Source organism: Ambystoma mexicanum, chromosome 8 (genome assembly GCF_040938575.1).
Source record: "Ambystoma mexicanum isolate Mex_15411 chromosome 8, UKY_AmexF1_1, whole genome shotgun sequence".
Classification (NCBI taxonomy): Eukaryota; Metazoa; Chordata; class Amphibia; order Caudata; family Ambystomatidae; genus Ambystoma; species Ambystoma mexicanum.
Window position 1 is genome coordinate 463,914,156 of NC_090929.1, and position 22,622 is coordinate 463,936,777.

General features: G+C 46.6%; 1 protein-coding gene across 7 annotated transcripts in view; it reads left to right on the plus strand.

The window, feature by feature from the left end:
* Positions 1–22,622, plus strand: part of AGRN (agrin) — an 835,885-nt gene that overhangs the window by 585,035 nt on the left and 228,228 nt on the right. For all 7 annotated transcript variants that reach the window (XM_069610068.1, XM_069610071.1, XM_069610069.1 and 4 more), the window contains one exon: positions 8,994–9,209. In XM_069610068.1, the coding sequence (XP_069466169.1) occupies positions 8,994–9,209 (216 nt within the window). The remainder of the gene's footprint in view (positions 1–8,993; positions 9,210–22,622) is intronic.

Below are 22,622 nucleotides of genomic sequence, written 5' to 3' on the forward strand. Positions count from 1 at the left end.
CTACAACAGAACTATTCCATCATGCTGAAATGCTAGAGGTGGTAGAAGGGGGTGGAGGGGAGTGACCATCATGTTTTGGTGCTCGCCTTGTATTTAGGCATTGATTATGAATCTACCATACATAACATGAATATTGATTTAAGAGGGGGGAACCAGGCAGTAATTTGGAGACCAGGACTTGGACTCAGATTCAACAGTAACATGGCAGAATGCTTGGAGGAAGACAATATGGGAGTTTTAAGTAAATGTACAGGAAGATTTGTTCATTTTGTACAAAATACTTGGGTTGGTTTTTTGCCTCCTTTAATGAGTTGGTTAGGCCAGGCAGAAGTAATTTACATAAGCACACGTTTGATGAGGAGACCAAGAGGAAAAAGAAACTCTTTAAGACGACAAGTTAGGTCAATTAGGAAAATAGAATTTTTTGGCCATCCGTTGTTAAAAAAATAATAATAATAATTTGAAACCGAATTATTCAAACAGGGTGAAAGCAAAGAGGCATGCATATGAGGTATCAGAGAGCTGCTGAGAAAATGCTCTGTGCATTGAACACGAGTAATGGATCATATTTTTAGTCTTGATTTAAAGAGAGGAATATGCAGAGATCATTACAGGCTGATCCGGTTGCAGGCACTGTTTGGGTTAATTTTTTCTCTAATTTATATGGAGCTGTATCTAGGGATACACCTGAACAAAGTGAGGATCAGAGGATGGACCATCCTTGTTGGAATTTCCACGATATTAGTTTGGAGGATGTTGATGGGGCTATTATCAGCTCTAAAAGCTCGAATGCACCTGGACCTGATGGTCTGTCGAATCTCACCTTAAAATCAGATGCTGAACTACGGTCACTGATGCGCTTAGCGCCATTTGAGAATGTTAAGAATTCAAGGACAATACCTGGCTCTGGGAGAAATACTTTAATTGTGTTTTTTTACAAAGCTGGCGATAGATTGGAACCAGATCATTATCGTCCAATCTCGTTAATGGACGGTACATAAAAAATCTTCACATCGCTTGTTTTGAGAAATATGGTTAATGAAACCGAAGTACCATTGAGCCAGGATATGTACCAATCAGGATTCAAGAAGGGGGTGAATGTTTCCTTGAATTGTTTAACTATCTCTTCTGACTGTTCAATCTTAGGCTGTAAATGTATGCGGATATAACAGCATTCAACCGTATTAATCGTGCTCTTCTCTTGACAAAGTTAAGGACACAAGGTTGTCTGTCTGCGCTGATTGATATGCTGAAAGCACTGCATTCAGAAACTAGATTAAAAGATGGGTTGTTTGGGAGTGGGAGAGTGCCTCTGGCTAGATAAAGAGTCCGAGGGGCCTACGCCAAGTATGTGTGCTGGCCCCTTTCCTCTTTAATGCATATATATATAGCTGACCTGGGGAGTTCCTTTTGAAAAAATGAATACCCACCCTCCTAAATTGGGAAATGTATCGATTCCATATCTATTGTATGCCGACTACCTAGTTGGTTGCTGCTTTGGCAGAATATATGCTGCCACCGCACCTCTCCGCACAGCTGCTGCCGGGGGAAGGGTGATGTGTGAGGGGTGCCCAAAGTCTGAGAGGTGCCCAAAGTCTGAGAGGGAAAGAGAAGGCCGCTTTTAGCCTCTGTGCACCAATACAGGCTGGGGTGAACAAGAGCTTATTTTATGCTTAAGAAATATTTCCAGCAAATTTCAGCGGTCCCGCCACCTGACATTCACATGCGATTTAGCTGTTTTTGTAAATTGACCCAGTATTGTCCAACAACCTCCTAATGAGTCAATTCATGATCATTAAATGAAGATTGGGTGTAGCACGACTCATAACGCACTGGACAGCTTCGGAGCATCCATTGGAAGATGCAGTGTGCCCAAGGAATGTGTCCACAGATGGAAGCACGGTTCCCATCTTCAATTGCAGCCGCTAAAACTCCCCCCCCCTGCTGCTTCAGAAATGGGGGGCCTCTTTTTATTTTTCAAGTATTGAACCATAAAGTACCCAAAGCACTTGCTGACCCTAAGCTTGCGGGCACTAAACATAATGATAGCAAAGGCCGCTTGAGCGATAGCTGGTGTGAAACCATCCAGATGGGATTAGCTAGTAAAATCGAGTCTCGCCTTCAGAACATCAGAACCCGTCAGGCTGGCCTTCTGGGCAACCTGTTATCTCTTGGGACCAGAGTCTTAGGAAGAACGGATACCACCACCCTTTAGTTAGTTAGATTTTTGTCAAATCATTCACATGATCGTATTAGGCCTCTAGTCCACCACCTGTAAAGGTGATTCTTGCCCTGCAAGCATTATTAAAGGGTCTATTTTAGCTGCCTTGCCCTTCATCACCTGTATAGTTAACTCATCCTTCTCAACCTCTCGTGTACCCATAAGTCGCAAATAAGTATGGGTGACTCCCTTACTTAAGAAGGTGGCACTCGATCCTAGGGTTGCAGCCACTGTCGCTTTTCGCCTACAAATGATGGACAGGGCGGCCTGCCTGCAGCTCCGGGGACACATGGAAAACCATGGACTCCTTGGAACACAGCAATCAGACTTTAGAAAATCTCATGGAACTGAGACTGCATTGATCGATTCCCACCTGGAATTATATAAGGGGGGTCATACAGCTTTACCCACCATGCTCAATCTTTCCGCAGCTTTCGATCTTGTGGACCACACAATACTGTTAAGGACTTGTGGAACTTGCCAACGGCTCAGAGCCAGGTATGGCATGGATCGGCTTCTTTCCCGGGCCAAGAATCTCCAGGGTGTCGGCTACGAAAGGCACTGCCTGTCTGTGTCATGCAGTGTCCCACAGGAATCGTTTGTCCCCATCACTTTTTAACCTCTATATTCGAAAATTGTTTGATCTTTTGGACGAGGCAGGGGTAAAATATGCCAACTGCGCAGATGACACCCAGCTTATTTTTGAATTGGTTGGTGAACATGACACTGACTCCCGGAAAATAAATCATGTGTGTTCACTAGTGCAAACCTGGATGGCTGTTAAATCCTAGGCCTTAAATGACAGCAAAACTGAGCTGCTCAGAGATTGAGGAAATCTGAGAAAAGATAGTACCTATTTGTTACCGCTGGCTGTAATATTATGGTGGTACCATCTGTCAAGACATTGGGAGTTGTTCTGGACTCCGATTTATCCATGAAGAAACATGTCGCACACTAGATCTACCTGTGCATGCGCACCCAAGTTAATCAAGCAGATTGGGTTTTATCTCTCTTCTAAATACTTGGCCTATCTTGCTGGGTCTTTGATCAACACCAATGTTGATTATTGTAATGGCCTGATTGTTGGTACCTCCAAAACTAATACAAAATGATTGCAACAGAACGGAACAGTCGGAGCTGTAAAAGGGGTTCCTAGTGGTTGCATCAACAGCCAAACCATCGACAACCATACCATTGACAAAAAAGCATCTAAAAAATAAACCTCAAATGCATTTTTTTTTTTTGCAACCCCCCCTTTTTAAACGATGAAAACACATTTTAATAAAATAAAACCCTTTACCATTGAAATAATGCATTCAATGTTTTTTTCCGATGCATTTTTTTCAATGGTATGGTCTGTCGATGGTTTGTATTCGATGCAATGACTGGATACCGTAAAAGGTCTCTAAAGGATGGCACATATCACCGAGACCAGGAGAGATCTCCAGACCCTCCCTGTGCACCACAGAATTTTACATAAAATCTTGTCCTAAACGCATAAATGTTGTTCAGGCTGTGCCCCTTGTTACCATGTGAATCGTGCACAGGAAACTGCGGCATCCAGAGTCCTCCGATCCAACTGGAAAAGTAGACTCCAGCAGGCACGCCTCAAACTAAAGACTTTTGGTGGGACGAGCTTAGATTAATGCGCCCCCGAGCTTCGGAATACACTTCCAGCAATCCTGCTGGATGCTATGGATCTGGGAAGCTTTATGAAAGCTATAAAGACTTATTTCTTCAATTCAAATGATTAAGTTGCTTCTTTCTGCAATCTTCTTGATCTTCCTGGAGCTATGAATTCTGCTTCTGCTATCAGTGCATTTCATGGTGTTCGTCTTGTGTAGTTTTTTTGTACGCATAGAGGCCTGAGTGCGAGTTGCGCGTTATAAGAAATTAAATAGAAGGAACGGTTTTAAGATTTTTCAGGGGAAAATTCTTCTTCTTTTGGTCCCCTTCCAAAAATTCAGGATGGTTTAGGTCCCTGTGGAAAACAGACAGCAACCAATAAATAATATTGATTACAGTCATTAGAACTGTTCTGAGGCCAAAGGCTATTGGTGAAATGGAAATGGACGCATTCTATGAGGCGTGGGGGCTCGGGGGGTATACATGTATGTAACCTGGGGGGTAGTGGGATCCAGGCGCAGCTGGACTGGAGCTGACCCCTCCAACCTTTTCAGAAAATTGGTCCATTAAAATCGAAATGACTGATTGTTATATCCTAGGTGGATACTCTGCTTGCCTGCTGCAGACGATGGATGGAGAGCGTTCTGCTCAGGGGCGCTGAGTACACGGGTGCCCCGGGGCCGGTCACCACCCCGGGAAAGGGCAATTTAGAAAGAGTCCCTATAGTAACAATGTTTTTTTTTTTGGTGGGTTTTTTGCCGCTGAACCGCAAAAAAGTCTATGCCCCTGCTTGCACTTGATGGCGTTCCTTTTCACTGTCAGCCACTGATGTTGTTTTCCCACCTCTATCCTTCTTTCCTTTTTCGTCTAAGTGGCCTGTAGCCAACTTGAAATGTTTAGCTTTAAGTGGGCCAGGACCCAATCAAAGTGGGATTTTAAAATCTGCCTCCTTACAGGGGTTTACGCTCGCCCCTGCTTCTCTGGATTAAGGGCAGAGTCCCTCCTCATTTCCCAGAATGATTCTCCCTCGGCTGCTGCAGGGTTCCACCTTGGGTGCCTGGCTGTACTGACACACACAAAAGAGCAATCGAGCAGTCAACACCCCCGCCGCCCCACTAATCCCTGCAGAGCTCTGCTAGAAGGAAACCCTTTGTTCTGCTCAAATGAGCCCAACACCTCAATAAACACCCTTTCAAAGGAGTGTTCCTCCTTGGCAGTACATTGGAGGGCATGCAATGGGTTGATGGGGCGGTGGCTGGCCTGGAACAGTTCTCCTGTCTTCGTGGCCTGGTCTGTGCCTGCATGTTGCACACACATTTCTGCAGCAAGCACAGTAACCCCTTTAGCTATCTCACTGGCTCGGGGAATTGTGACCTGTGAAGTATAAACTTATCCCTGCAGCAGACGCGTAAACTTACTGAGTTATCTTAAGCAGAACCAAGTCTCCAGTGACCAATTTTGATTTGTATTTTTTATTTGAATGCTATTTTACGTTTTTTAATGCTGACTAATTATATGTAACACGTTTCTCACACATTCGTGAAAACCGTGGTGGGTGGCTGTTTTTTTAAGAGGCCTCAATGACTTGCTATTCTTAGGCCTAGGGAAGCACTTCCTAGATCCCACTCCAAATAACATTGTCGCTCATTAGCTCACCTCTCCGCTCACCCCTTCAATTTCTTACCCACTCAGATTCACTTCTTAAGTGCTATACTCGGCACCTACTTACATGAGCTAATGGTTTAAGTGCTTGCCTTTGACATGGGGCAAGCCCCTGCTTTGAAACTTTGACGCCCAAAAGTCAGCCCTTCATCCTTGCGGTGGCTGTAAATTGAGTAGCGTTAAATTGGGTAATAACCGCTATTATAAAAGCACTTTGAAGCAGGAGGATTCCGGCGTGAACACTTAATGCTCAGGCTTGGCCGAACTTAATACAGTTCTGTTGCTAAGCCATTTTCTCTAGTTATGTACTGTCCATGTTTAGAATGTGTTTCACGTTTTACTTTACTAAACTGATAGTGGTTCTGACCAGTGCTGGACTGGCTTACAGGGAACTCTGGGGAATCCCCAGTGGGCCTCTGCACCCTGGGGCTCTTTGGAGTGGGATGAAATGTGTTGCAAGGCTTCCACTGTATGTTCATGGGGGCCACTTTGAAAAACATTCTCTGGACCACTTTTGGTTCCCAGTCTAGCCCTGGTTCTGACTGGTCAGGATTGCTCTGTTTTGAAAGTGATAGAAATGCCCCCGAGCCCCTCACCAGCACTTTCAGCCTGGCTACAACGCTGAGAGGCAGCTTTATGATTTACTGCCATGCCCAGGACGCATGCCTTGCAGAGAGCCCAGCCTTGACTACAGGACACCCATTACCCCCGCCTGACCTGGTCCATAAACCAGCCATGTCTAATGCCTAACCCACTGCCAAGTTCAACTCGGACCCGAGCCCCACAGCCAACTCACCCCAGATCCCAGTCCACCAAAGAGCCATGATGCCATCTTTGCCTTGAGCGCGCCTCATCCTGGAGCCAATCCCACCTGGAGCCCAATTGACTGAGAACCAACCTTCCCAGCTCTTTACTATTGCCATTTTACAGCCATAACTAGGGTTCAGCACAGCAGAAAGCCCAGTCCTGCAGCCTAGCCATGCCCAGACAGTTTTGCCTGGAAGCCCTGCCTGTTCTTCACCCGGCCAGCATATATCATGCATGCTGAGTGCCCAGTTCTGCCCTGACAGCAGCCCAGAGTTTCTCGAAACTTGGCCCTGCCTAGAGCAGAGTATAGAGCCATCCCAGACCCTGCATCCCCCTGAAACCACGCGGGCCTCCACGCAAGCCCTGCCTACAGCCCGACCTGGATCACAGCCCTCCCGAGTAAGGCCCAAAACGTACCCTGCCTAGTGCCCAGTTGGAGTCCCGCTGATCAGGGGCGTTGCTAGGGGGGGGCTAAGGGTGCTATAACCCCTGATCTTTTGGTTGTAGCCCCGGATAGAATCTCAGGAGCTATAGCCAAAAGACTAGCTAGCCCCCAGTCCCAACAGTTCCGACATCAGCTTATCCCCGGGTCTTTTCCAGACCTAGTAACTCCCCTGCCGCCGATTGCTCAGCCCCAGCCCACCTGGGGCGCAATCATGATAAGAAATCAGGAAATATTCGTAACTCTTAGTTGCCTACATGGAGCCATTTGAGCGAAATGATTTAGTGTGTGTTACTACCTTTTACGTAGGGTGACCAGACGTCCCGGGCTTTCCCAGGACAGTCCAGGGAAATCACCCAGGGTCCCGAGAGTTATTAAAATTAATGAACCCCGTCGCGGGTTTGGATGGGCGGGTGGCTGCGGTCCAGTTTTTGCTGGGAACCGATTCTGAAATCGGGGCCTGGCGTGACTCTTCCTGCTCATAAAGGCTTTTCACGGCTCCATTTTCTCCCCCTTCCCCTCCCTGGTCGCTCTCCAATGAGAGGAGTGTGCCTGGAACACACCCCTGCAACAGGCCAGCGACATGAAAGTAGGACTACAGTTTTTATGAGTCCGGTTTGTGTTTCATGTAGTCCTAGTTCTATGTCTATGCCTGTACCTGTTTTTTTTATTTTTTAAATCTGGTCACCCTACCTGTACATGCTGTCTGCTGGGGAAAGGAGAGGTCTTCCCTTATTGATAATAGTTAAAACTATATCTGGCCTGCAGCTCATTTTTCATACGATTTTAATTTTTTGAGGCTGTCCGTCACTAAATGAGACTTGCGTCCAGATGTGCAAGTGCACCTCAATCCTGTGTCGGACTGGGTTATAAAATTGTCTCGGACACCATTGAAAACGGGAGCCACAGTTAAAAAAGGCAATTCATTCCTTTTGTGAAAAACTGTTTGAATAGTATCCAAGGGGGCGGGGGGGTTTGATAAAAATGTAATTTGTTCAGCAACAGTGGTCAAAACTACTAGTCGCATAGTGAAGTAACTCATCAAATTGGCCAGAAAAGTGGCCCACTTTGACCAAAAAAAGTGCCCACACTACCATTGGATCATGGAGCGGACTGGAGTGCGTGGAGCGGACTGGAGTGCATGGAACAGATTGGAGCGCATAGAATTGCGCTATTTACATGGAATGGTTTGGAGTGCATGGAACGTTTGAAAGAGCATGTAACCCATCATATCACAATCACCACGCTTACTCTCTTCTTTACACCACCATTCAACTAGAACACAGAGATTCTATGACACCATTCGGTATAGCTGTTCTCATACCAACATCTGCCTCATACTCCCCATTACTCTAACTAAACACTGCTGGTTACACCGCCCCTCCAGCCAGGCGTTCTCCTCAGGCCTAAGGCAGCCACAATCGTTCTGCATAAATCCTGCCAGAACAAACACATACTCTTGATCTCTCAGCCACCACACCTACCACAAGAAGCAGCGATCACACGATTGCCACACCAGCTGCACACACATCCAGGTGCTCACACGCACCTTTGACTCTCTCTACTCTCTTTACTGACTTGAACTTCGGTTCCCAAGGGCGTTCAACCTACCAGCACCTTCAGACCATAACAATGGTACATAAGGCGCTATATAAATGCAAAGTAACATAACCATTTTGCATTTTTGGTTCAGGCATTGCCCTATCGGCCTGTCCAAGCCTGCCTCAATCCTGTATTATTGCTTGCGCTCACAGCGCTCAGCCAGTGCACCTCAAATCAGTGCTGCTTCTCCTGGTGGTATGATCTTGCCCCAGACAGACCAACATCATCAATTCCACAATTCCATTAAGGAAACGCTAGTCCAGTCCTGGTTTTAACTTTGCATTCTGTGACTTCTAGTCCTGCATTTACAATGGGGAAATCCAGGACTAGGTCCCAGAATGCAAAGTTAAAACCAAGACTGGACTTGCTTTCCCGAATGGATAATGTTGGGCAGATCTTCACTAGGTTAAATTTCTGATTTAAAGTGGTTTCTGGTGTTTGCTGATCCCTCTTTGCCTAGTATCCCTGATCCCAGTGGTCAAAGTCCACCCTGGATGCAAACTTTCGTCTGTAAAGATTTTCTACACATACAAGACTCTGGGTGGGTTGTTTACCGCTGTGTCGAGCACTTAACGAGCAACCGCTGAAACACATTGTAACATAACTTGTTTTTTTCTGTTTCCTTGTCTCTAGTGTGCCGTGGGATGCTGTGTGGTTTTGGCGCGGTGTGTGAACGGAGTGCCACAGATTTGTCACAAGCCACATGCGTCTGTAAGAAGAGCACCTGCCCCGCCGTGGTGGCCCCAGTCTGTGGCTCCGACTACTCCACTTACAGCAATGAATGCGAACTGGAGAAGGCCCAGTGCAACCAGCAGCGGAGAATGAAAGTCATCAGCAAGGGCCCCTGTGGTGAGTTTGTCTATGCAGCGCTTAATTTGTGCGGGTGTTTGCCAGGGCTCAGCACTGGCACTTATTTTTGTACCCTGGCACTTATTGTCTCAGACTCACTTTAATTATGAAGTGGTGAAAGGCGGTGCATCCATCAATCACAATGAGCAGGTGCAAGCTGTAGTGTAACCCCAAATATGTCTGCATTGTGGGGAGCAGCTATGGGTGAGGGCAGCTGTGGTGCCCACCCGCAATGTCAAAGGAGTGTTAGAAAATATTTGGGCCTTGGCATTTGTTTTTTTTACAAAATAAGCACTTTGGCTATGCCTCATGGGAAGCACCCGAAACCCAGAGCGTGTCTGTGGTTATGCTACAGTCATGTGCCAAATCCCTGCTATAGTGGTCTCAAAATCCCTGGCTGGTTTGCAGGCTGGCGAAGTGTGCCCCCGTCCAGGGTATCCAGACCCCAGTTTGTGGCGGAAAAGGAGTCGGGAGAAGATGAGCAGATGGGTAAGAGGATGAAGTGAGAGTTTAAGGTTCAAAGTTCGCCTTGAATGTGGGGTACGGGTGAACAAGCTTATCCAGGGACTCTGCATGTCTTCTACAAAAATCTGTCTGGCCATTCCTGCTCGTTTTATGGTAGCGGGCCATGGGCAAAGCACATCTCCTTAAATAGTGTGGGTGACCCACATGAACAAGTAATGCACAAAATGAAAATTTAGAAACACTGTTCACTATTCAGACTTTATAACAAAAAAAAAAGATATGTAAAAGTTGAATAAATCTAAACCCGATCAGTGAATGCATGGGTATGATTTCAAAAGGGGTTGCGGGGGGCACAAGGGTGTATGTCCCCCCACCCCCAACTTTTGTGGCACAACATTTTGTCCCACTCATGTGGCAGGAGCCCTTTCATTTTGATGTCATGCCTCACCCCCCGCGTCTCTCTCCCCACAACATTTCCAGCAAAGTTACTCCACTGGGTGAATGGAACCTTTTTCGGGCCCAGAGAATGGTGTATATAAACATTGTGCCGTTATTGTGCCCCAAAGGGAAATATTGCAAAGTCAGTATGAAGTGCACGTGTTCTGAAAACCAACCAGGGCCTAGCACAATGTACATAAAGTGAAAGGGCATTTTGGGAACATAAGAATGACCACAAGATTTTATATGTGAAATTCGTCTGAAATAGTGATGTAAACGGAAACCTTCCTGAGCATGTAATGCACACCGGGCTCTGTGCTCACTTAATGTTTTACAACACTCACCCTAACAGTAAAATGTCTCTAAATCACTAGACTTATACTTTTTTGAACAGTGTCAGATTATGAGTCTTAGGCTGCACTGCTTGAGAGCAGGACAATGTCTCTGTTTCCTTAATGCTTCATAGAGCTTGCAAATCAATCGCTCAGTCCCCGTGCCAAAAGGACAAAGGGAGACCCGTCCGCACCCCCACTCGCGGTCAGTTTTGGGAGCCTGCCAGGGTTCGGACCTGGCTAGGCTCAGCCCACCTACAGCCCAGCCATGGCCTGCTCTCCAGCTGACCTCCCTTTAACTCGAGTTTAGCTGGCATGTTATCTTGAACGTATTCCTTTGTTTACTATAGTCAGGTGGAGGTTGAGCCCACACCCCACTTCATCTTACTAGAGCCAGAGAGACTGCACCCATCTGCCCTTAGCCGTGGGACCGGCCCAATGCTTCAAAGGACAGGCTCCACCAGGCCAAGGGAAATCATACCAGGGTGGTAATAATTAGAGACTCTTTGTTGTAAGAGGACAGGAGAAGGGTGGAGAGTTGGTTGCTAGCAGTGAAGCATCCGTCCGCAGAAGGGTCCAACTCTCTTGGATTCTCATAGGGCTCCCAAACTTACTATACCGCCCTCCCCACGTCCTGAAGATAAAGCACTCTGGCATGACCTCACCAGGCAGAACCTTCTGAAACAGCAGCCAGGATTGGGTACCTTACAGAATACTGGAACAGAAACAATCTGCTGTAGAATATTGCCTATTTAATGGGGTGTAGGAGGGCGGGGGGAACCAAACCCCTGTGCAGTCCTTGTGAGACATCTGAAAAAGGATTACATCTAGAACTTTGGCATTACAGGGGGCTCCAAAGTTCTCCTCCGTAGAGGTAAAGGCAGAGACCTCTAAAATGGATGTAGACCCCATCACCCAGAAGTTAAGAAACAGCTTCGGATCGGTTTCGAGCCAACTCAACTGCTTAGAGATGATTTTCGAGCAGCCGCAAGCACCCGGAGCTGATAATGGCACTCGCTGCTTTTCAATCCACTGTCAAGCCATTGACTCTACACATCGACTGGCTTCACTCCAGCTGTTTCCAAGCTGATTACTAGTGAAAAATCACATTGCATCATTGGACATCTTTGAACCGGCTCTACCAATTGGAGTCGCCGACTCAAATCATCTTCTGCCTGGTTTCTTCACCCAATTTGAGACGCTCATTGCTACAGGACTGCACCATATAGCTGGATTGTATCGCACTGACTTGTCTCGACGCTTGTGATCAATTGGGACCCACTGACTCAGAACGTCACTCATTTAAAGAAGAACAAGCATAAGACCTTGGTTGGACATTGCTTTTTTGCTACCACAGTACTGTTCTTGTTTGGTATCCTTCTGTGCTGGCTCACATCACTCAAGAGTATAGGCTGCCCTCGGCTCATGCTACCTTAAATAGGTGAAAGAAGTATACCTGTCGATGTTCCTATTTTACCTTTGACTGGGATCACTGCTGGTTTAGTAGTAGTCGTGGGGCAGAGTAGGAGCATTATCCATAGCTCATCCCTGTACTCTAGCAGAGCAGTAGTCATTATGTTACACCTTTTTCACCAAAGCCTTTCTGGTGGTCCAAACTAGGCCATGTCCTATTATTCTTCATAGGGCTGCATCTCTATCCCTTTTGCTTCCCCGAACCACCCCTCAAATCTCAGCCAGTGTAATTTGCTGGTTTAATCGTTTTATATGCCATTCTTTTCCTGGGTACAACACTTGCTCACGGCCTGTTCCCATGAGGCTCTTGGATGCTTAAATCTGTAGCCTTGGCCATGAATTGTAGGCCTAAACACATCTAAACTCCATCCTGTACTGTGTTCAAGCTGCCTTTTCTATATGGACCACTTTTCCTCACAGATATTGTTCCTTTTCCTGCTAACCCAGTCTCTGCTGGGGTATCACCTGTCCCTCCCACCCACTCGCCCCTAATCGTTTGTGACCGTTTCCTTCTCGGGGATACCCAAAAGTCATTACTCCTACTAGCTCACCGCTGAAACTGTTCTGCTGAGGTAGCGAAGTACCTGTTAACATGGGCCATATGGGGTCACCGAACAGCCTCCTCTTATTTTGCTAATCTCCTTCAACCAGGGTACCACCTGCCCTTCAGCCCCTCCCCATATTTTTCTGTGTGTGTTTGTCTTGCTAGGCGCCTGGGGACCAATTCCGTTGGTGACGGTGCACACCTTTAACATAACATACCCTACTCCTGCCGGTTTTATAGTCTAACCCTATTTACTCATTTCCTTTCCACCTCAGACCACGGTTTGATTCTGCCCCACGGAGGACACAATATGCCGCCATCCTGAGAAGCCTCTGCACCATAATGGGGGCTGCATAAAACCTATTTAACACAACATTATTGTTCTGGCCCTTTCTATACTATTTACTAAAACATTCCTTCCTGGCACTGCCCCTTTGCCCTTTCTGTATTCACCTCCTACCCTCTCCCTTAGGCCATTCTCGCCTATCCACACCTATATTCCAAAAAATAAATTGTTATGTTGTCTTATACTGCACACCGCTACCACCCAATGGCAGTCTCCAGGTGCTCACGTGGCTCTGGCGTAAGTCTTTGGTTGCTGCTTGATGGTATCTACCAACGTTCTTGGTTGTGGTTCGTCGGCCAGTCTCGCCTCCTCTCCAGGTTTTGAGGCTGACTTCCCGTGTGGGTTTGGTGGCAGAGGATTGGTTGTACCTAGTGTGTTCCTGATTACTCGTCCGGGTTAGTCGTCGCAGTTGGGTGTGGACCTGTTGTGCAGTCGGTTGCTGAATGGGTGTGTAGCTGGTGGTCTAGTAAATTGAGGAAGTGGTGCTTGACCAGGTGTCCCTTGTTGGGTGGGCGGGCAAGTTGGGTGATGCTAAGGCTTTAATGCTTTACCTGTCTGAGTTTTCCTTGGTGCATATATTCCACATTGGTGTTATCCCTAAATCTGTCTGTTGATTGGGTGGCCATCTCTACGTTGATCCAGTTGTTGGGGACTGCTGGGGTTGATGGGCGTTGTGGTGTTCTGGTCCTCTTTGATTTTGCTGCCGTTATCTCTGGCTGCTTGGTGAATCTTTCCGGCGTTCCTAGGTAGAGGCTGTTTGCAGTCAATTCTCGTTAGTATTAGGGATATGATTGTAAGGGTTCTGTAAGGAAAGGAGGGGTATGGGTGCAGTTCTCAGAGTAGTCTAAGGAGGTAGAAGCACTTTACTGATTGTGTTGATTTACGGTTCCAGGGATAGTCCATTGTCCATGAGTGTTCCAAGGTTATACACTACGTTGGAAGTCTGCGGTTGTTTTCCCGTGCCGGCTGGCCAGTCCAGTTGTCGGTTAGTTGTGTTGTTTTCTGTGGGTGAGAACATTATTTCTGTTTTTGCCAGGTTCAGTTTGAGGTTGCTTCGTTGTCAACCAGTTGTAGATGTCTGTGAGGCAGTTTTGTTCCTTGGTCGTGGTCGTCGTCACAATCGGTTGTGTCATCTGCGTATTTGCAGGCAGTTAGTCCGTGGGTTCGAATGATTTTCATCAGATGGTGCGTGTAGATGTTGAAAAGCAGGGGAGAGATGCTGGATCTCTGTGGAACTCTGCAGGAGATGTTGTTGGTGTTTGAGATGAGCAGCGGTAAGTAGGTTCTTTTGGTTTGATTTGTGAGGATTGAGGTAGGCCACCTTAGGGCGGACTCCTGTATGCCACATTCTATCAGTCTTATTATTAATGTTGCGTGGCTGATTGTGTCAAAAGCTGCAGATATACCCAATAGTATTGGGACCGATTGGGCACCATTGTCTGCATTTATTTTCGGTTTGTTCCCATATTGATAGGAGCACTGATTCTGTTAATCTCATTGGCCTGAAGCCGACTTGTGACCAGTCAAGTATTCTGTTTGTTTTGATGTATTTGAGTATGATTTTGTAAACCTGGTTCTCCAGGATCTTCACTGGGTAGGGCAAGTTGGATATCTGTCTGTAGATGCTTGGGTCTTCTGCTCTGATTCCTTTTTTACCAGTGGTTTGATGTATACTGATTTTAAGGCGGTTGGTACGATTCCTGTTTTGAGTGACCGGTACATTAGGTTCTGGAAGTGTCGCTCGGGTTCTGTGGTTAAGGATTTCTTTGAAGATGTCGGGAGGGGGGGGGTCAGGGGTCCCTTGGAGATCCTGCAAGCTTGGTGTCCTTGATCAGTGTGCTGAAGATTTCTTCAGTGATTGGTTCTAGGCAGGTGAGTCTTGCTGTAGTCTGTTGGCCTGTGGTTCAGCGGTTGGGATTGTATTAAAGCGGGTTGTGTTGATGGTCTGTTGGATAGTTTCAATTTTTGATCTTAAGTGGTTGGTGATGCTGTCACATGGTGCTTGTGTTGAGATGACTGCTTTCTTGCAGGATGAGTTTTTTTATCTTTGATTCTGTAGAGTTCTTTCTGTGGATAGTTTGCCGATTCAGTTCTTGTGGTGTAATATATATATATATATATATTTTTTTTTTTGTTCCTTTGAGTACTGTTGATTTGTATAGTTTGAGCTGCCTTTGGTTTTTTATTTTGTCCTGTCGGTTGTACTGTTCTCTCCATGTTTTTTCCATTTTGCATTTGTTTGTTTTTTTAGTTTTCTGCTCTTCTGTGAATAATTTTGGGGGCAGTTATCTAAATGTTGTGTTGTGCGTTTTCCACTACATCTGGGGTTGTTTCGGTTGGCACTGTGGTGCTTGGTTGGGTTGAGTCTAGTAAGTTTGTTTAGAACTCCAGGTCTAGGTTCTTCCAGTTTCTTTTCTTGCTAGTGTGAAGTATTTCCTTTCCAGCCAGTAGGCGGATTTGGAGTTCGATGTAGAATGGTATCAGGTAATGGTCGCTCCATACCATTGGTGTAGGTTGCATGGACATGCATAGTCTTTCTCTGCAGAAAATTGCATTGTGGGTGTGTCCGGCATTGTGGGTGGATCCATTTACTATTTGCTTGAAGTGCAGTGTTTCCAGGAGTGAGTTAGCCGAGGTTTGGGTTTCTCTTTTGAACCAAATGTTGAAGTCTCCCAGTATAACTATGTTGTTGTGGTAGGTTGATAAAATGGTGATGGAGGCGGCTAGCTTTGTCACGAAGTTTGGTTGGTAGGACGGTGGTCTGTAGATCAGGAGGAACACTGTGTTTGGTTTTGTCATTGAGTTTGATCTTCATGAGGAGGGATTCACTCTTCAACGTCGATTGAGGTGAGTGGTGCGGCTCGGATGCGCTCTTTGTGTATAATTGCGATTTTGCCTCCTCTTTGGTTTTCTCTGTTATTGGGTATTTGAAATTGTAAGGTATGGCTTTGTTTGCGATGGCTTCGTAGTTGTCAGATAACCAGGTTTCTGTAAGAAAGAGCCTATCTGTGCCTCCTTCGCTTAGTAGGTCATGGATTTCTGTGTTTTGCCATGAATTAAACGTTAAACAGGCTGCAGTGTAGTTTGTTTCATTTCCCTTGTGGGCTGTTGCGTATTCTTTTGTCCATTCGGCTTGGTATGTTGTTGGTTGGGATTCCGTTGCTGGTGGTTCTCTCCTGGTTGTGCCTGTTGGGAGGAGTTGTTCTTTCGTGGTCAATCTCTTCGTCGAGTAGTCTGATTAGATTAATTGCAGGGTTGTTTGGTTTTGGTTCATTCCAGTTGGAGAATTGTGTTGGTGCCTGTCCATTGCTCCAGTCTTTGCTGATGTAAGGTGTGTTGAAGGTAATGAATTAAAGTTTGTCCCTGATTCTTTTTGGAGTATTATCCATGGTGTTCTCTGGGTTGGGCTGGTTTATTATTTGTTGTGCTGCGTTTGGTGTGCCAATGGGGCCTGTATTTGTTTCACTTCTTGTCTATGGGTTTGTTGCTGGTAGTGCGTCTTCACTTCCTGGTCCCTGGGATTGATTCTTCAATGTTTGTGGTTTAGTTTGTTGTTGCTTGTGGTTGGTATGGTTGTGGAACCAGGGCCCTGAACCCTTCTGGTTTGTTCATTTACCGGTTTAACATTGTGGCTTCTTGTGTTTTTGTTGTCTTTTGGGGTGGATTAGCGTGGTCCGGGTGTGTGATGCTCTGGTTGTTGTTGTAGGGCTCAGCTCTGTCCTGTACCGAGGCTTTCCAATTGGTGACTAGCACGGTGCTCTTCTGGCTAACTTTGGGTGTTTGGGTTTTGCGTTGGATATGGTGAAAACAAAGTTAAACACCTCTGAGTGGGGCTAACTGGGGCGGAGGGCTTTGGGGTGGCTATGGGGCATAGTTTCATTCATTGCCTATTGAGGGGCACTGGGTTGGCTGCGGGCCGGGAGATTTGGACTATGCGGCTAACTATCCATTGCAGTGGTGGAGACCCTTTTGGTAAGAATACAGCAGTAGTGGGACAACACCTAGGATTGGGACAGAGGAGTAGTGGGCAAACGCCTAGATTGGAGACACAGTGGTCGTGGGGAAACATCTAGAGTTGGGACACGGTGCTAGGGGGGACACACCTTGAGTAGGACGAAACCGCAATGGGAGAAAACGCCTAAATTGAAGATACAACAGTAAATGGAAATCACCTATATTTGAGGTACCCGGCTAGATGGAAAATGCCTAAATTAGGGACACAACTGTAAATGCAAAAACACCCAGATTTGAGGTGCCTGGGAAGTGGGAGAAATGCCTAAATTGGGTACACAACAGTAAAATGTAAACCATCTAAAAATTGGTACAGAGCACTGATCGGAAAACCACATACTCGCTGGCTAACCTTCGTGTGCTATATTGTGTAGGTGAGAAGATAATGTAATAAAAATAGTTTGTGCCTCGAAACAGCCAAGCCACCTGTGCCTCAAAACTGCAACCTTTTTTTGAATTATTTTTCTCACTGAGTGACCTTGCCAATAGAACCCTGCCTGCCGCTCACCTAATTAAGCGTGTGCCACTAACCTAACTCTGTAGCGCTGCCGAGCCTCCGGCTACGCTGAGCCTCTGGATCCGCTCTGCGAATTCCCATCAGCCAGCAAGGAAGGTGCATCATCCTGACGAGTACTGCCAACAGTGCGGGAAATGGGCCGGAACATGACGGAGCGGGGCTCTGGCAAAACATGTCTTGAAGCCCTGTCCCCAGACCCCGGGGCTTGCCCACGACACTCACACCCGCGCATCAACGAGCAGGTGGCTTTCAGAGGACTCTGCTGTGTCTTCTGAAAGCTGTCTGCTCGATGAAGCGCGGGTTGCTTTTGTGTGTGACAACTCTGCTTCAGAACAGGATGCTCCCAGCGAGATCTGTCCTGACGCAGAGTTATCACATGCACGAGCAAACTGCACAACTCAATACAGAAACGGCCAAAGCCTCACATCCTTGTTATAGCTGTCCAGACTGGTATATATGTCCTGCAATGTAGACATTTTTTTCTTAGTGTGACCAATTAAAACGGCAGAGCCCAACTTCCATTTTTTGGTCAAAGGGGTTTCTTACTGAATAAAACCTGTTTCAATGTAAAATTCTGTACATACTTATGTTCCCATAATGCTCTTTGCTTTTATGCAAATCGCCAGGATTGGGTTCTATGAAGAGATACTGTATTGTAATGCGTGACCTGGCCTGAGACCACGCCCCCGGCTCCTCCCCACGACTCTGACCGTCCAAGTGTCTCCCCAGCACATTTTCCCATTTCCAGCACTGACTGTCAGGACCCGGGTGAGATTGGAAGGGGCCTCTGCCCTCCCCTTTCTGATTCTTTTACCCCACACACACATCAAAATGTGTCTAAAATGTCGGTGCAGCTACGCAGTTGCTCGTCTGATGGTGATGTTTGTTTTTTGGGGTCTGCAGGGGCCCCCGAGAGCTTGTTCTGCAGGTAGGGTACCTGGGTGGCAAAAGTTTGGGGAAACTGGATGTTCGTTTTTAAAGCTGATCGCGAGTGAATGCAATAACCCATTACGCTACCTAGTGCATATTTAAGCCTTCAGAGTATTTGGAAAACTTAGAAAGATACCAAGTTGTCCGTCGGCTCAAATCACTTTTCATTATGTTACTTGTGGTCCTACATTGGTACAGGGGAAATGACACCCCAAGTGGGTTTCATGAGGTCAACATTACAGGAAGTAAAATCCAGAATGAGCAGAGCATCACTTACAGACTTGGGGGATTTTTTATTAAAATAAAACTGAGTGACAAAGGGATTTTTAAGTGGGCAGAAGTTTGTTAAAATCACTAGGTTTATTGGATGGTGGGCTTGGTTGCAGGGCTGCTGGCTGAAGAGGGGGAAATAAGACCACAGGTGAAAGGGTTCGCCAAAAGCTCAGAATCCACATTGCAGCTAGAGGCACCATGGGGGTGCAGGAAGATATTGCCAAACAAAAAGGGCATGGCATAGGGGGGCAAGGGTAGAATGAAGACCTCACCCTTTAAACACCTCTGTGAAAGTAGGGCAAAGAGAGTCCAGCTTAGCTAGATCTGAGGTTAGCCACACGGTCCCCATCCAGGTGTTGCGGCCTACAATTCCTATCAAACCAAGCAATCCTAGTCGCTGGTGAGGGATCATGGGGGATGTAGGCCAAAACATCTGCTTAGTGGGAGGCAGACTTGGGCTGGCTAGGGCAATGGCCGAAGGGCCAGACCATCGGGCTATCGTGGGCCACTTTTGTACCCGTTCGACTGCTTAGTTTGCAACATGAGCTGCTAGTTTTAAGCAAGTAAGCTGGCCAATGCATTTTAAAAAGCACAACCAGAATGCACCCTTTCCCACAGTTTCCCTCGCATTTCGCCCCAACGTAGTAGTACAGCAGTTTGCCGTGAAACCCCATAAACAGTCGTGGCTGGCACACATAATAGGCCTGGGGATTTAAAAAATAATAATAATAATAATAATTATTCAATAATTAAAGCGGGACACTTTTTTATTTATTTATTTATTTATTTTAATCCCCGGGCCTATTATGTGTGCCAGTCGCGACTCTGGTGGCAGGATGGCTACCCGTCGCCTAGACGTTGTTTCTATAGCGCATCAAAGCTGGCAGTTGTGACGTCCGATCGTTGCCGGCTTCTTGCTCGCATGGCAGGTGCTGGGCCAGGCTGCCTTGGAGACTGTTGAGGTTAGGAGGGGGGATGTGGGTGCGGCGGCACCCCCGTCTTGCTGTCTCAGCGCAGGCTGACTCTGAGTTGGGCTAATGAAGCCCTTTCGCAGCCTGGCACGCAACAGCTGTGAGCCGGGCGCTCGGGTGAAGAGCCTCGACTCCGTGCCTCTCCCAGTAAATTAACGTGACCTTTTTCTAGGGCGCTGCTTGGGCTGTGTATTAGCGCTCTGCCGCGGGCCCTCGGGACGTGGCCGGAAATACCCGTGGTGAACCCGCAGCCTGGCTGTCAACAGATCCATCTTGCCTGTCGCTGGGCCATCTGACCCAAAGAAAGTGTGGGCTCCATAATTTTTGGTCACGCCCCCATCACCGTGATCACAACGCACAGCTTGATATTCTGTCCTGCAGCAATTAACATATGCATGGTGCTGCCTCCAGCCCCAGTAACCTCTCCAGACTTGCTGGAATCAGAATAGTAAACCAGCAGCATTTCAAGGGCGACATGCACAATCCACAACGAGAGTACTTGGGTTCAAGCATCGGTACAGGACACGTTTGAACCATGATAGCAGCCACAAGAAAGGTACAGTGCAGTACAGGGGCGTTGCTAGGGGGGGCTAAGGGGGCTATAGCCCCTGATCTTTTGGTTGTAGCCCGGATAGAATCTCAGGAGCTACAGCCAAAAGACTAGCTAGCCCCCAGTCCCAACAGTACCGACATCAGCTTAGCCCCGGGTCTTTTCCAGACCTAGCAACTCCCCTGGTGCAGTAGGGTGACCAGATGTCCCGGTTTTGCCAGAACCAGCCCGGTATTTGTCCTTGTGTCCCGATACTTTAAAAACCCTGTCCTGGGATTTTGGGGTCAGTTGTATACTGTCCTGTTTTTTTTGGCAAACTGATTGAAAAATCCTGACATCGAGCCAGCTATCGCTCTCCCCACTCACTTTGACCCCCCTCCCATACCTTCTCCCCTTCCTCTACGTCTTTCCGCCTCCAAACAGTGCTCTGTGCCTCCAACATTCGCCGGACAGGCCAGCGATATAGAAGTAGGACTACAGTTTCACTATCGTCCCATTTGTATTTGTGCACTTCTCTTGTTTTTATTGACCCTGAAACTGTAGTCCTACTTCTTTGTCTGTGTCTGTCCCAGTTTTTCATTTTGAAAATCTGGTCACCCTAAGATGCAGGCCACTGGTAGGTAAGTAACCGTATGACAAAAGATGCTTATACCGCAGCATAGAGAAAAGACTCCGATTAACGGTCTCACCAAATAAAAACGTGCTCAAGCATGTGTGCAGATTGTGGATATAAATTGAAAGCTATCGTCTTCCAGTCGCATTGCTGTTAGCAAAGAAGCACATTACATTGTCGTGTGCAATATATCAGTGGCCACTATTATTATATGCAGTGCAACACTATAGCCAGTTAAACTAGGAGTGAGACTTGTGTCAAGAGCGTACTCTCGTAATTACTCTTAGGGGCTAAACATTTTCAAAGGTTTACAGACTGGCAATTTTGACAGGTTAGGCAAAACAAGAGTACAAGCATTGCCCAGGATCCCGCATGTTGGTTAAAAGGTGAAGCTCAGATTTGAGCCCAATCTGCAACTCCTGCACTACCACATTGTGTCCCGTTTCTTATTATAGAGCAGGGCTCAATTATCTGTGAACATGTCACTATCATGAATTAAAATAATACCCTATTGTTTTAAAAACTGACTTGGAAAATACAAATCGTATGATAACTAAACATAACATTTAAAAAGAAAACTTTATAGAAGCAGTTTATGCAAAAGGACATGATTTTAGCTTCACGTTCGCTATCGCAAAGCAAGTATACAAGAACCAGAATTGAGGACTGTTTTATTTTTTTATTTTTATGATGTGTAGATGTACATTAGAAATTCAATAGGAAAGTAGAATCTTTGCCAACTGAGCAGACCTGATAATATGTGCACCAGAGGCCTCTGACATTTGGTTGTCTCTCTTCTATCCATAACCCCCTTGATTCAAATGGCCTACATGAAAAGAACGATCAGGCAATATGCTAAACAGCGCCACCAGTAAGTGAGAAGGCAAACCTTTTCACGGAAGACAGCACACTACTACACAGTTACACAGTGACATCAGATGATTTGTCCAGGATCACTGCATTGTCTGCTGGCAAAGCCAGGATATGAGCCTCAACACTTTAGTCCAAGATCGACTCCCTAATCACCTCTCCCTACTAACAATGTATGCTCCACATTGGGGTTTGGCTGCCAGTTCTAACAACCCACATTTAGAGGAACACAGCTCTACACCTGCACCACACTGGTGCTCTGTTACTTTTTATAGCTGGCACTAACTTGTTGCTGTGTAGCACCCAGGAAGTGTTACCATCACAAAAGTATTTATACATACAAGTTATCCACCTCAGACATAGGAAAGGCTGAGTAGCCTTGCTGGAATGTGGTACTATGATCCGGCATATGAACACAGATCTCTGTAACCAGTACCTAACAAACTGAGCTACCTTCTGAGCAGTCACTGAACTTAAATTGATCAATACAAATTTCAACTTTTGGTATGGCTCGTGGTTACAGCAGGGTGAACATACTACAGGAGTTCTGCTATCATGAATGGACAAACTGTGTGTACTGCAGTGAACACAAAAAACACAGGATTAATTGACCCAAGCAGGATGTACGTATTAGCAACAGCCTGGCAGCAGGTTTGGCGCCTCAGCAGCGCCCCATGAAACATAATGGCATGCGTTATTTTAGCATGTAAAGAAATGGGGACTGACTGCCTTCAATCAGGCAGCCATGTGGGGGCACCCCCCCCCCCCCCGGGTGAGAGCCTGGGGCACGTGCTCCTTTTGCATTCCCATAAAGACGTCTCTGCCTGTCGCAGCAGATGATACAAAAGCGGACCCTGATTGTTGCAGGACAAATCACCTTCTGTCGAGTCCCTCGGTGTCGCAGGACTGGCCTCTACAGTAAGGGATATAGCCCTGCTGCCAGTTCACTGGATGCTGGTACATAAAATGGCCATGAGTGGACGTTTGTTCCTGGATGCTTCAGGACATGGTTGGCCCGTCTGTATGTTATTTGACATGTATATAGCGCTTTATATATCATTGGTATGACCTCAAAGCGCT